At 38.9% G+C, this 14,151-nt stretch overlaps 1 protein-coding gene across 2 annotated transcripts; it reads right to left on the reverse strand.

The window, feature by feature from the left end:
- Positions 1-114: 114 nt before the first annotated feature.
- tmem67 (transmembrane protein 67) lies at positions 115-12,921 on the reverse strand. 2 transcript variants are annotated; one of them, XM_084726874.1, is made up of 28 exons: positions 12,700-12,921; positions 10,888-10,976; positions 10,535-10,625; positions 10,267-10,366; positions 8,551-8,614; positions 8,361-8,432; positions 8,212-8,274; positions 7,420-7,574; positions 7,219-7,327; positions 6,689-6,775; positions 6,170-6,235; positions 5,850-6,003; positions 5,648-5,768; positions 5,434-5,539; positions 4,672-4,728; positions 4,449-4,547; positions 4,259-4,357; positions 3,874-3,960; positions 3,669-3,768; positions 3,431-3,570; positions 2,728-2,868; positions 2,519-2,599; positions 1,423-1,539; positions 1,186-1,302; positions 968-1,075; positions 734-836; positions 488-630; positions 115-405 (listed from the first exon to the last, which is right to left on the reverse strand). In XM_084726874.1, exons 1-28 carry the CDS (start codon positions 12,902-12,904, stop codon positions 325-327), a joined length of 2,955 nt encoding a protein of 984 aa, XP_084583000.1. In that variant the 5' UTR covers positions 12,905-12,921; the 3' UTR covers positions 115-324. The 2 variants fall into 2 exon arrangements, with proteins under 2 accessions (XP_084583000.1, XP_084582999.1); XM_084726873.1 differs by having other exon boundaries at positions 3,431-3,576.
- Between the last annotated feature and the right edge of the window lie 1,230 nt (positions 12,922-14,151).

The raw sequence follows: 14,151 nt of genomic DNA on the forward strand, positions 1-14,151 counted from the left end.
GTATATATTATTGTGCACTTCTAACTTTTTCATATGAATTCTATTATTATCATAATACATTTGGATAAGTAATTGCATTTTACCAAAATGGCTCTGAAATAAGTCTCAAAACAATACTGTCAAAACACATATCAAAATATTTTAATCAATAAAAACATTAAATCTTTACAAAAATTATGATATTTACATCATGAAACAGCAGTGAAAATACTGTATATGTAAAGAAAAGTACAAAAAAGAGCTGCACAAGCTGTGAACAGTAAACATCTTTGAGAGAAACGCCGCTACACAACACTGACACTACCAATTGCTGAGCAGGGAAGTTTATATCAGAAATCTCTGATCCACCAGAGTCTTGTTGACAAGATTCTTCCTTCCGAGACTGTTACGGATCAAGCGGAATATCTGTAATGAATAAGATGGTTTTCAATACATGTTCTTTTTAGCACAGTGAAGCCAACAAACTGTACTCACACCAAATACTGACCATTTGCTGTATGTATGTCAGCACTGCTGCGAGCACAAAACTCTGAGATCCAAGGTCGACAACACAGAAGAACAAAGTGTCAAAGATCAGCAGCGTGGCCTCATTTCCATAAAAGAGGACATCGCTAAAGGAGTGGGCCTCATCTGCAATGACAAATGCAAACAGACATTATATAAACACATATACTGTACATACGTATATAAACAAACAGAAATGTACAGCCTGTCTGGGCCATGAGGTCATTACCGTTGTAAAAGATGCTTTTTTCACCGGGTTCAAGGAACTCCATCCCTATGACCCTCTCAAGCATCAGCTTGTCTTTGACTATGTAGTCCATGTCAGGATGGGCCTGAGGTAAATAACGCAACATGAGAGACAGAACAAACTTGTTTGTACAATGAAAACAAGGCCAATGAAAACAACTCATATACTTAACCATCTAACAAATAAATAGATACACAATTAAACTCTTATACTAACATGGTCAATAATTGATCCCAGGAAGTGGTTCATGGTGTGATAGCCTCTGGCTTGCTGCTCAAACTGGTTAGCCAAGGATGCATCTGCCAGCCGTGATGGCCCACCCCTCTGGGGTAGAGGAGACAAGCAAACCATTTAAATTTAAAATGAGGATTAATATTTTCACTTGGTTTGATATTTTACAGCTTAGTTAAAAACACAACAGAGAGAGCACCCACCCTGCTGATTGGCTCCCGTATCCTATCATACTGCGCCCGCAGACGGTTGGTAAGAGACACCTGAAAGGTCTGGGTCTCTGTGTTGGGAAGAAGACCTCTCTGACCACACAGGGACTCCTGAAGACAGAAAAAGAAAAGAGGGGAAGGGAGATATAGGGTGGATGTAATGTGAAATCAGTAGTGTTATAAATATGCTACAACTACTAACACAGAAATGTAGTTTGTTGGTGTACATACACTCTCTCTCTTCAGATTGTTGTTCATTTCCTCCATGTTTGTGTCTGCGTGTCCATGTACTGAACGCCCGTGGATGTAGTAGCCAAAACAACGGTAAGATAACAGCAGCACAGAAATCTATATAGAAACACAGAGAAAACAGACTTAAAGGGGTAGTTCAGATTATTTGATGCTGGGTTGTATGAGGTACTATCAGCAGTCAGTGTCTTACCCGCATCAGATGCTGGTCAGCGTGCCCCTTGTTTGGAGAAGCAGAGAGAAGTACCAGGATGGAAGCTAAGCAATGAACTGCTGAGGATGGGGTCAGCAACAAGATAGATTTTAGCTACTTAAAAAAGGTCTACCCAAAAAAAACATCAGTTCAAGTGTACGCTATATTCAGAATATTTTTGCTGCATTACTTTGCCGTCAGACAACCTTTTCCAATAAGGAACCACCATTATTCCAGCCAAATGTTGCTCTCTCCTCCCCAACCAGACTCCATGGGCAAAATCAGTAATTTTACCAGAATTATAACATAACACAGTAGCTGCTGGTCTACTGCTGCCTTGATCAGTTAGTTTGTTCTTGTTACTGCGTCTACGAATCCAAACTAACCCTTTTATAAACCAAAGTCACACGATAACACAACCAAACTAAGAGACTAAGGCAGCAATAAACTTAGCGACTCCTGTGTTCTGCGAGGTCACTTTACTGATTTCACTCATGAGTTTGGTTGGGTTGGAGAGAGTGATATCTGATTTATGCAACAGTGGTTTCCAGGTGGAAAAGGTTGTCTGATGGCAGGATAAAACAGTGAAAATATTCAAAATATATCAAAAACTTAAATTTATATTAATTTTTTGGGCGAGGACCTTTACGTGACCAAAATACATTTTTCTGCTGACCCTGTCCACAGCAGCATATCGCTTAGCTTCTGTGCTGGTACTCCTCTCTGCTTCTCCAAACTGCTGACCGCCATCTTCTGTAAGTAATACACTGACTACCAATAAGTACCTCATACAACCCCACATCAAATAATCCAAAATATCCCTTTAATGTAAAACATTCCAGACAGATAAATTGATTAAAATATACTATACACATTTCTACTTACATTACTGATGGAGCAGAGATCTACAAACTGACGGATTTTGTCCTCCACAAAGTGCTCGTGAAACACAGTGAAGAAAATCACCTGTAGGAATAAAAGATTACCTTTTAAAGGAACTCTCTACACTTGTACTGCATATTTCTTAACGCAGAGAGGAAGAGGTGAGAGCTCAGCCTGAAGTAAGGGATTAGAGTGACTGATAGCAACTCTACCTGCAGGAGTCCGATGCAGAGCCACAGTGTGGCTGCCACGCCATAGCGCAGGATCAGGCTGTATGACGGGGTGTACGCCTGTGAGGAGCGCTCTAAGGTTGGCCAGGGGTCTCTGAGGGCCAAGTTAGAGAAACCCAGTACCTGAACAATACAGGTGTGACACATCAGCAATGAGAAAAAGGGACATGCCAAAAGTTGCAAAAAAAGAACAGATGCTGCGTCCAAAATCACATACTGTGCACTACATATCAAGTATGTGTAAGATTGTTCAACATACTTTTATTTTTAAAAAAGAACATTAGTGTGTATCATTTCACATGCACTGCTCAGCACAGCATGTATTATATCACTTTCAGAGGGCCTCCTTGCTGGTTACAGATGTGCAACTAGCAAAATGAAACATTACTTGTATTTAAACTGAAGACAATTGATATTAGGCCAGAGCTGCCTTGGTAACTGCCCACCTCTGTCTGTTTTGTTGTTGCGATTGTCACTACTGCTTTGAATTTTGGGCTATTTATGCTGGTGTAGTGTCCACTGCTTGCACACTATAATATTTATAGTATGGACCTTGTATACTATTGGTTTCATGCTAAGGTTCTGGACATACTGGAAAATTTCACATACTGTCTTAGCATATTAAATAGCATGCCAGTATGGAATTTGGACACAGCCAGTGTGTATGTGTTGATGGGAGATGTACTTCAAGAAGGAAGAGCACAGCCATGATCTGAAAAGTTGGGCTGATCTTGCGGATGGTCTGAATCTCGTTCCATTCATTGGCCACAAAGTAGGTCCTCCAGATGCTGACTGGAGAGGGGTCACGGTTTGACTCACCAGTAGCTGAAATAGCAGCAAATATGATGAATGGAATAAAACAGGTGGATAATTATTTCTCATGAAGACTGCAAAATATATGCTAAGAGTAAATGTGTTTGTACCTTGCACAGTCCTGGTCGCTTTGCTTCGTGGCCTCTCCCAGTCAATAAAGAAAATTTCAACTGACACCTGAAAGATCAGTTTGTGGAGAAACTGGATAGCCTGGATACGAATACACAAATTTTTCATTATTCATATTAGGATCACACCATCCAACTTTCAAAAACAACACTGCTCATTTTTACTTATGTTCAGTTGGTGTCTAACCTTGAGAGCGAAGGCACAACCGATGTACGTCACAAACTGCTCCTCCTGAGCAGGTAGTGGTAACAGAACTGATACAAACTGTTGGGCCTAAACAGACACATACTCAAGTAAATCTCAGAAAGCAGTCAGTAATAATCACATATAAATCTATGCATTGAAAACATGTTCAAGTAAAGAAGGTAAAAGAGGAAAGAAACTTGCCTTTAACGTCTAAAGAATGCAGTGAAGACAAAAAAGTTAGAAGTCCATGCAAAGACAAGGAAACACAATCTTTGTGTTTGGAAAAGAAATTAAAAAATGTGTCTTAAAGGAAAAAGCTACAGAGAGAGAGAAAACATAGAAGACCACTCAAGTATGAAAATAGTCTCAAAGGAATTAGACTAACCTTGTAAAAGATGAGCCAGTAAAGTCCAGTTCCCACAGTGACGGCGAAGAAAACATTGGCCAGATCTCCAGCATAAAACAACAAAAACCTCAGCATCGTCTGAGGCAGAAGGAGAGACATTACATAACCTCAAAGCTTTACATCAATGTACGGATGAGACTCAAATTATGACATGTTAAAGACAAAGTACCTCCACGTCAATGAGGGGAGAGCCGATCCTCCTCTTCCAGCTGACTGTCTTCAGCAGAGAGTAGAGCACAGCTACACCACCCATCACACCCAGAGCAGTCTGTGCACACAAACATATTAGAACCACAGCTGATACTGAAGAGCATCAGTCAGAAAAAAGAACTTCTCATTTTTCATCATATTAGACCATTTAACAAGAAACATTAATTCAAACTTCTACTCACATCTGTCTTGATGCGAGCCTCCTTCTGATCCATCTCATATTCCACAGCAAATGTTGTCTAGAAATAGATAAATGAGCTCAATGCATAAGCCAATCAAAAGCTTGAGATAAACATTGAGTCACTGACTCATTTTATGGATGTCCTGATCTGATCTCAGAGACTGGTACCCATCATGTCATATTTAACTGACTGGCATCAGGCTCTACTAAGTGGAATTGATAAGGGATAAAGGCATATTTTAGTTTATTTACTTGAGTATTTTGTTAAAAAATAAATGAAAACAAATGATGCACTAAGTGGAACTGTGATAAGAGCTATTTTAAAGTACTTACATTGTTTGTTTACTAGTTCACTAGAAACATTTGCAGAGCAATTAAACTGTCAAGCATACAGATTGGATTAATGTTATAAACTTACATATGCACTGTGCAACTGTATAGCTGGGAAAATACAAGTATTGGGTCAGGGTTCAGTACTGGCCAGTACTCAATATTAATTGACTTGCATCTGGGGCATAACAGACTTGATCAGGACACCTCTAAAAATCTTCTAAGACAGAAAACATGAGCTTAAAGTGTGTTTGTGTGTGTGCTTGTATTGCTTTCTTTTTGGTGATTTCAGTTTCAGGCATCACAGTGAGGACATTTCTGCAGTGAGTGGTTGGTCCTCGCTACTTCAAAGGACTGCTTGAAGGTTAAGGATTGGGGTTGTGAGCTCCAGAACGACTACACAAAGACAATCGAGTGTGGGTGTTATACTCACAGACACAGTTTGTGTATCGCTATCCGTGATGGGAATGTCTCTGTAGGTCACAGTCATTAGAGGGGGATATACCTGTCCTTCCTGGGTTCGTGGAACCAGCTGGAACCTACCAAACACACTCATTTGATCAAAAACTTCACCATGTCACAAAACAATTACAAAGAAAACTTTCAGTTTATTTTTTATAATGGTGGAGTGCACTTTGGGAGCCCACTTGATTTTGACAATGCTGGCAACACGGATGACTTTAGGCCGAGAACTCAGGTTCTTCTCTCTTCCACTCAGTGTGTCCACAAGAAACATTCGTCGTGACAGGTACCAGTTCCTCATGCTCTCTGCACACAGATCAAATATAGTAAAGCTATGCTCACATACATGCACAGAGAGACACACACTGTAAACAAATTAAATCTTACCTTGGTTGATGAACCGTCCATTGTATTGCTGGTTATAGACTAGTGTGGGCAGGGGGAGAAGTTTTCTGTTCTCTCCTCCACCAAGATCCATAAACACATCATAGAACAATGGCTCAGGATGGGTATTCAACAGCTCTGCCACTGAGAGATCACACTACACACACACACACACACACACACACACACACACACACACACACACACACACACACACACACACACACACACACACACACACACACACACACAGTTTATAATACAACTGGGCATTAGAAGAGAGTTTGTGCACCTTCCAGCCAAATGAAAGAAGAAACACTCACACTTTGTCGGTAAGCGGTTCCAAAGCTGAACGCTGCTGCCGATTTGGTGGTTGTTTCAGGACAAAGCTAAAAGAGAAGAGGAGATGTGTTGTGGAGTATTTAACACCCTTCTATATGTTTATACTTTGTATGAATCACGTACAAATTTCTGTATTTAGTCAATAGTAAGAACTGATGGATTTGTGTTGTTAACTTGGAAAGGAATTATGACATATGCAGGTAAACCAAGTCACAATGGTCTTGTGCCATCTAGTAGGTCGTGGAGGTGGTACTACTAGTTATTTTTATATCTACATGAGCTCACTGTTAGCTAGCTAGCAGACACAGTGGCACAAAATAGATTCTGTCACAGCCCAGTTTAGTTTTTCCTCCTTTTTTGTCATGTTAGGTATTTTTTGTCATTTATTCCGGAAATCTTTTAAGAAGGCGGGCTTAAGTTACAGAAGGTTCAGAATGCCAGCTCTTGTATGTATGTATTTGGGCTAAATATCTTGTTTTACTATTAGTCATCCATCTTACCTGAAGATTTCCTCCTCCCACTTCTTCCCATCTGAGGAACTCTCCTCTGACATTATAGACAGCAGCAAGCAGCTTGATGTCAGTGTTCTATCAGATAAACAGAATATGGCAATTAAAAGAACATTTATTGTACCATTTCAGGTTTATTGCTCAGTCTGTGGTAGGACTGGAAGGATATGAAAAACAGTATGACAGTCATTTCAGAAAATATCACGTTATCACAATGCACAGTACTATTTCTAATTGTTATTATTATTATCAGTTAAAAGGATCTTTAACAGAGAGGTTTGCTCCTGGTGAACAAATGCTTTATTATAATTTTACATGAAACTTGATAAAAAAATTAGATTTTTTTTAACACTAATGATGTATGATAATAGATTTTCAATCAATTTTCATATGCCTGCATCCCTTGGTCGTCATAATGAACAGAGTAATGTTTTTATGGTGCTATTCTTTTCCTTCAGAGTTATTTCTTTGCTATTTTTTTCATTTTTATAACTTCAAGATGATTGTAGCCCATCACTTACCTTGTTTCTTCCTCTGAAACTGAACCCAATGGGAACAGGATCGGTTTGAAGCACTCGACTGGCCAGTCCTGGTTCATCTCCATAGTAAAGCCACGGCAGATTAACTCTCCTGAAGACAGAATAACCACAACGCTTTCTGTCCACTTAATGCAAAGACAGCACAATATATACACACACATATGCCAAGATAGTGTTGATTACCAGTAGGAAATGTCTTGAGTTGAGCTCAGAGCAGCTCTGGATCTGAAGATTGTGTTAAAGAGACCGCAGGCATCGGTGGACACACCGCTGAACGAGTGCATGTTCATCACACACATGTTCCCGAGAGCCTGGCATGCCGTCAGATTGGAGAAGACCTGTAAACACACAACTTGTTCATGCACAGCAGCTGAACCACACACAAAATGTTACTAATACTTACGTATACAGATGCCAAGTATTACATAATATTACAAGTATTATTACAAATGTGAATTAAACTTCTGGGTACCAGACTAATCAAATCAATTGCTTTTTCAGTTCACTAGATGGTGCTGATTTATTTTTTTTCTGGTGAGGTGAGAAGAAGTTACAGTCAGTGGGACTGGAAGGTTTTTACGAGAGTGTTGATCAGTCTGCTTGATAATGAATGATCAATCATAGACATTATATTGTCATCTATAACTACAACTTGCTATTTCTTTCTCTCAAAGGTCTTTTTATTGTACAACTTGCTATTTGGAATGCAGTACTCATATTTGCACCCGCAATTTGTACATATTGCTCCTTGAAGGTTAAAAGTTTGATGGCTACATTAAATGTCTATGATTTGTCATAAATACCAACATCTATCACAATTATACTTTTGACAAGTCAAACAGCTACAACACAACATCCAAAATATTCCAAATTATCTCTTGTGTCACAATGAGCTCTTCTCTTATGGCAGTATGTGGCTACAACTATAACCAAAACTGTTTTTTTGCAATATTAGATAAAGAAAATAGGAATTACAAGGCAGGCGGCTGACGAGGAGTACAGGTTTTTGACAAACCAGGCAGACTGGACGCTGAACTTCTGCAAGAACAGAAAAAACAAGTAAGAATACATGAAAATAAACTTTAATTTAAAGTGAGCAAGCGAGAGAGAAGAATGATACTCACCAACTGAGCATAGTTGACACTAGGATTCACATTGGTGGAGAGGCTGCCTGGAGGGAAACATAATCCTCCTGCCTGGAAAATCACACACCAACCACTGACTATACATTATATTCTATGAGTGTGTTACAGAACAGTATGTGTATGATGTGTCTGGAAGAGGGTACGAGGGTAGTGGGTCAGCAGAACTCACCAGGATATTAGGAGGGTTGCACTCACAGGAGGTGTTAATGAAGGTGGCCTGACATCTCTCACACCTGAAAGACAATGTTTGGAAACTGATTTAGCCCTTACACACTGTGCAAAGAAAACCTGGAATCAAGTTAACCTTCCTCCACACTCTGACAGCATTATACCAGTGGCATGAAGAAAGAGAAAGCAGGCATCAGCCATCTGACAGATCAAACAAAATAGGAAAGTACGTCACAAAGAGATAAAATCTGTCATGGTCTGGACTAGTGTTAATGAGAGGCAAAGACGGATTAAAACAGGTAAGATGCACTGTGGATATTAGAAGTGGAGCAAAAATGTGCGTGTGTGTGTGTGTGTGTGTCAAAGCACTCAAACTAATGAGAAATACAAGAGAAGTGGAAACATTGTAAGAAACAATCTTTTACAAACAATAGTGTGATAACACGTTTTGACCTTCAGTCCACAACTTTTCAGAACAGTGGTTCTCAAACTTTTACTGGCACGCCCCCCTTCAGAAGCCAAAAAAGAAGTTACATCCCAACCCCACAATTCTTTATCAGCCATTAAAAATGATAGAGGAAGCAACTAATAAAAGGGGGTTCGCTGTGAATTTTAGTGAGATAATGGTCAGCATGATGGCTGTGATGGAATGGAAATTCCGTATTTACTTCTTATATTCATATATTTACTGTATACTGTACTATGCTCAATATGATCCGTGTCTCATCTCCACTGGATGCAGGACAGCTCGAGGTCAATTTGGCCCTAAGTAAACAGATATCATTAAAACCAGAGAGGCCTGCCTATCTTGGGGCCTTTTATTTGGGAAATTGGGGAAGAGATTAGGTTTGTTAAGAGTTTTGGTTGCTCAAGCTAACAAATATAAAAGGATATCCAGTATAATAACTTTAAGTCTTTGGCTATTGGGAGGGGTATAAGAGACAGATCCATCTATAAAGGTCAAGTGTATCTTGTCGTTGGAAGACATGAGCCTCATATGCATATGAAGCATTTTTAATTAAACTCTGCTTTGACTGAATTCACTCTATTGTGGAAACGTCCACAACAATAGCATCAGCAAATTCTTGTTTATTACATAACATATACACTTGGACTTAAAAACACCCTAAAGGTGATTGTTAAGTTAGTATGACACAATTAATGTTGGTTATATAATCCTGCCATGCTGTAGATCAAATACCCTGTTGAAAGAGTCCAGTGAACTGGTACTGAGTTTCACATATTTCGGATTAGACTGGTTAAAGTTGGAGCAGTAGAAGTTGAGATTTTCCGAGTTAAACCGCCAAAACAACTTGATCCTACACTTTACATAATCCACATAGATAGCATCTGGTTAGACTTTTTTTGCCTGGTCAGTGTCTATGTCCATTTCATGCTCTCCAACTATATGTGTCAAGATAACATAATTTCCAAAAAACCATGACCTGGTGGTGAACTTCTTAAATGTGAATCAGTATGAAACAGCTAGAATCAGTGTTTCAGCTAAATGGTAAATGGACTTGCATTTATATTGTACTTTTATAGTCCATGAACAACTCAAAGTGCTTTTAAAATTAGTAATCACGTTCACCCATTTGCACACATATGATCACACCATTTGACATCTGGACTGGAGGAGCCAGGGACTGATTCCAATCAGTGGAAGACCAGCTATACCTCCTGAGCCACGGCCATGGTATAGTTTGGACATACGTACCTGTCTCCACTGCTGTTTGGTACAGACAAAGCAGGGGCGTTTCCATTACATGTTTCACACCTGGCCCCATCCAGAAGATTTCCTCTGACATCACTCTCCACTGAAAAAAAGAACAAATATTCTATGATTCATACATAAAATGCACAACTATCTCTTGCTCTTTCCTCATTGTATTAAATTTGCAGCAAACACATTTGAAATCGAAGACTGAAGTTTGTTTAAATGCATTCTTGCAATTGATAAATTAGTCCAGTGATAGGAAACTTACCCAGGACATTGCCTGTTGGGCACTGGCACTTCCCCTCATCACTGAGACTGCCTGGACAACTAATGCACCCAAACCCATCTGTAGTTACTGCCTGTAAAGGAAGACAGCATGTCAAGGAAACATGATTACAAATGGTAATAGAAATTATGTAGGGAGTGTAATACGATGCATTATATACAGCAGTGGTTCCCAACCTTTTTCCTTAAAGGACCCCTTTTTCTATCATTGAGTAAACTGATGACCCCTGACTAAGTGACATATTTTATGGATATTTCATATTACATTTAACGCATAACAATAGTATAATGTGAGATGAACAGAAAATAAAGACATTAAAGGTAAACTGCACATACAGGCTTGTCAGTGGGACACTGCTGACAAGTACTGGATGCCTTATCAGTGATGACTGTTCGGTACCCAGTTTTGCAAATACAGCTCAGTCCTGCAAAAGGAAGGGAAATGAGTAAAAAGTTAGATGGAACAGTGATACAGTGCTGAGTTCTAAGACATTAGTTAATTGACAAATCTTCGCTGTATATTCCTGCTGAACATTTGTTCAGTATATGACATAAATATTCATCAGATGTGTGCTTAGATATAAAAACATTTATTTCCTTTTTATTTACAATCATTATTTCACAACTTCCTGAAATTTAATTCTCAAGTTCATTCATGTAGAAAACTGAAAAACTTGTCTTTGTACTGCTCTACTTCCTTTTTCATGCATCTAAACGACTTGCATCAAAGACAGGTCATTTACACAAATGTATAAATTGAACTTTCCACCGGATGACAGGCGTGAAGGAGGAATAAAAGTGACGGAAAGTGGGCTGGCCTCAGCCTCATTTGGGGGCTTTTCTGAAGAAAAGAAAAATTGTATATTTTCATTTCACTCATGGTGAAGCCTTGCAAATAATTTTTTTCGAGTAGGTCAGAGTAGACTCACCCCCTACAACCTGCAGCCTCAGTGAATTGTTTTAGATTTAGCAAAATTATAGTAAATATAACAGTAATGTATGAGTAGATGGGAGGAGGACGCGTGTGCATCCAGTCAAGAGGACCACAGTCGGCCTCAGTTCCAAAATAGAGATGACCAGCTGCCAGTACCCTGTTTTCACATCCTACCACCTGCAGCCTCAACACACAAGGAGAACTAGGAGAATTACAGTAGAATTAACAGCAGCACCACCAATTAGCAGTACACCCGTACTTGGTTCACTGTGGTCCAGAGCACTTGTGACACTATGGCTGAGGATGTGGAAGACACTCTGGTCATTATCCTCATATCATGAGGGTGATGTAATATTGATCTGTAGCTCAGCCCTAATTGGAATGTTCCCTGTTGGAGAATGTTGCTCATATTCATATCTATGGTTTGACTGGTGTGCCATAGGCTTGATTATAGACGACTTCCACAATGATATAGACAGGTGGGTTAAAAATGCTATTTTAATTTAATTTTACTTGAAAAATATTAGTAGACAATAGAAGAAGCTCCAAAATACAATACAAGCCACCCCTACAAAAAGAAGGGGTGTAGTAAGCTTCATGTCTAGTATTGATTTGTAGTAAAAAAAACAACAAAAAAAACCCAACAAATTATTTTCTATTCAAACTCTGTGAAATAAATTACACTTAAGCAATGAAAATATGCGTGATACATGAGACCAACTCAGTATCATTCTTTGAAATCATTTTGACTATTATAGGAAAGTCAGTACGACGGTATTGGCGTAAAAAATCAAAGCCCTCACAATTTGTTGCGGTTTTCAACAAAGGGGGCTCCCCTTTGAGCAGCCTACCCTTTGAGTTAGTTAGGCAGAGAATAATGATTTCAGCCACGTTCCCCAGGTAACAGGTATATATATATCTATGGCACTGTGGCTGCAGGTAACTGTGCATTTTGGTTTAGGGTGGATTTTCCCTTTAACGGCTCTCCCAGTAGCTAGCTCGGTTCTCAACTTACTTTGGACATATATTAGCATTAGCCATTCAAACCTACCGTAGCTAACAGTTACCCAGTTCGTCGTGAGTTTTTTTCGAGTCGTGCGTGGCTGACCACCTAACCGTTTGCTCAGTTTGTCTTACAGTCAGACTAATGCCAGTAAAGAAAGAAAACAACTCAGTAAATCAGGTTCTTGTGCTGTTGTGTGATGGTAACCAACCTGTCGGGCTCCGTCGCTGGTTTGAACCGCATCTCACACACGACAGACTGGAGATATCGAAATATTCTTCCACACTACAGTTTGAAGGGGCTTTGAAGGGGAAGATAAACTGCTGGCAATTAACTACATCCGTGAATAGTAAAAGAAATAATGTTAGAGGCACTTTGTATCTGCTAACAACCAACGGTAGCGTCCCCGTCGCCATGGTAAACAACGGTCTTCCTTTTTACCCACAATCCCATTCGTTCTGCGTGATGACGTTAAATCAACTTTATGTGTGCGTAGCAAAAAATGAAGCGTTGGTTAAAAGTGGCAAAAAGTGAGCTTAGAGATATTTTAAACATTATGTTTAATTGGAAATAATCACATTTATTTAGAAAAGACCTATATGCCAAAGGACAGGAGGCCAGGGGCCAGTAAACGAACAATACAAATAACGTTATTCATCAGATAAAATGAATAATCATTACATGACCCTTATCGGTCTTTGTTTTTTAAATTTAATTTTCATTTACTTTTTTATTATATATATATGTATATATAACTGGATTATTAACCATAATTATTAACTAAATTAACTTGGTGTGAGAATTGATAAGATAAATCAGATATTTTACATTATTTAATAATTGCATTTTGGTTGTAAACACTTTGGTAAAATTTTAAAGAGTTTCTGTAACATTAAACATAGCCTATTCCATCAGGCAATCACTGAAATGTTGGAATTATTTCTAAACATAAACATACAAACAACAACAACCAACCATAAACATAAATGGCTCCTACCATCTAAATCCTAATTTACCTCAACATACAAAACTCACATATTTGTCCCTTCTAAACAGTGCGAATCAATGTATTTATTTTTTATTGTGAACTGGAAAATTGTCAGAGAGCCACCCGGAACCCCTTATACATTACTAATTATGAAGCACGACAAGGGAAATCATTTGTCTAAATTTTCTTTGTTTACAGTGTTTCGGAAAAAGAATCAATGCTTTTTTGCTTCAGTGCACACCAAAATGCGCCTCTACTGAAATGTCTTAAGAACTTAAAATGGACAAAAGTCACTGGAGAACAAATACTAACACGCATAAATTCATACCCGTTAATGATGCAAACAAATGTCTTAACACACTCAAGATTCAGTCCACAGTTGGTTGAAGTCACTGTTCGGATCTTTTGCTTGTATGATCCTGACTTGCCTCATTTTCATGTCTCGCCCCTCATCCTCTTCATCGCTTTCATATCTCATTTCCTATTTTCCCTAACTTATCTTTCACTCCTCCCTTTCTTCCCTCCTCCTCACTCCTTAAATAAAGACTTCCACGTTTGTCCTGCTCTCACCAATTCTCCACTCCTCTTCTTCTGGCTTCTCATCATACATTAAGAGAGAAGAGAACTCTCTCTCTCTTCACTCCTTTCTCTCACTCCTTTCATCATCTATCTCAT

This window comes from Lutjanus erythropterus, chromosome 9 (assembly GCF_056507025.1).
Source record: "Lutjanus erythropterus isolate fLutEry1 chromosome 9, fLutEry1.hap2, whole genome shotgun sequence".
Taxonomy (NCBI): domain Eukaryota; kingdom Metazoa; phylum Chordata; class Actinopteri; order Lutjaniformes; family Lutjanidae; genus Lutjanus; species Lutjanus erythropterus.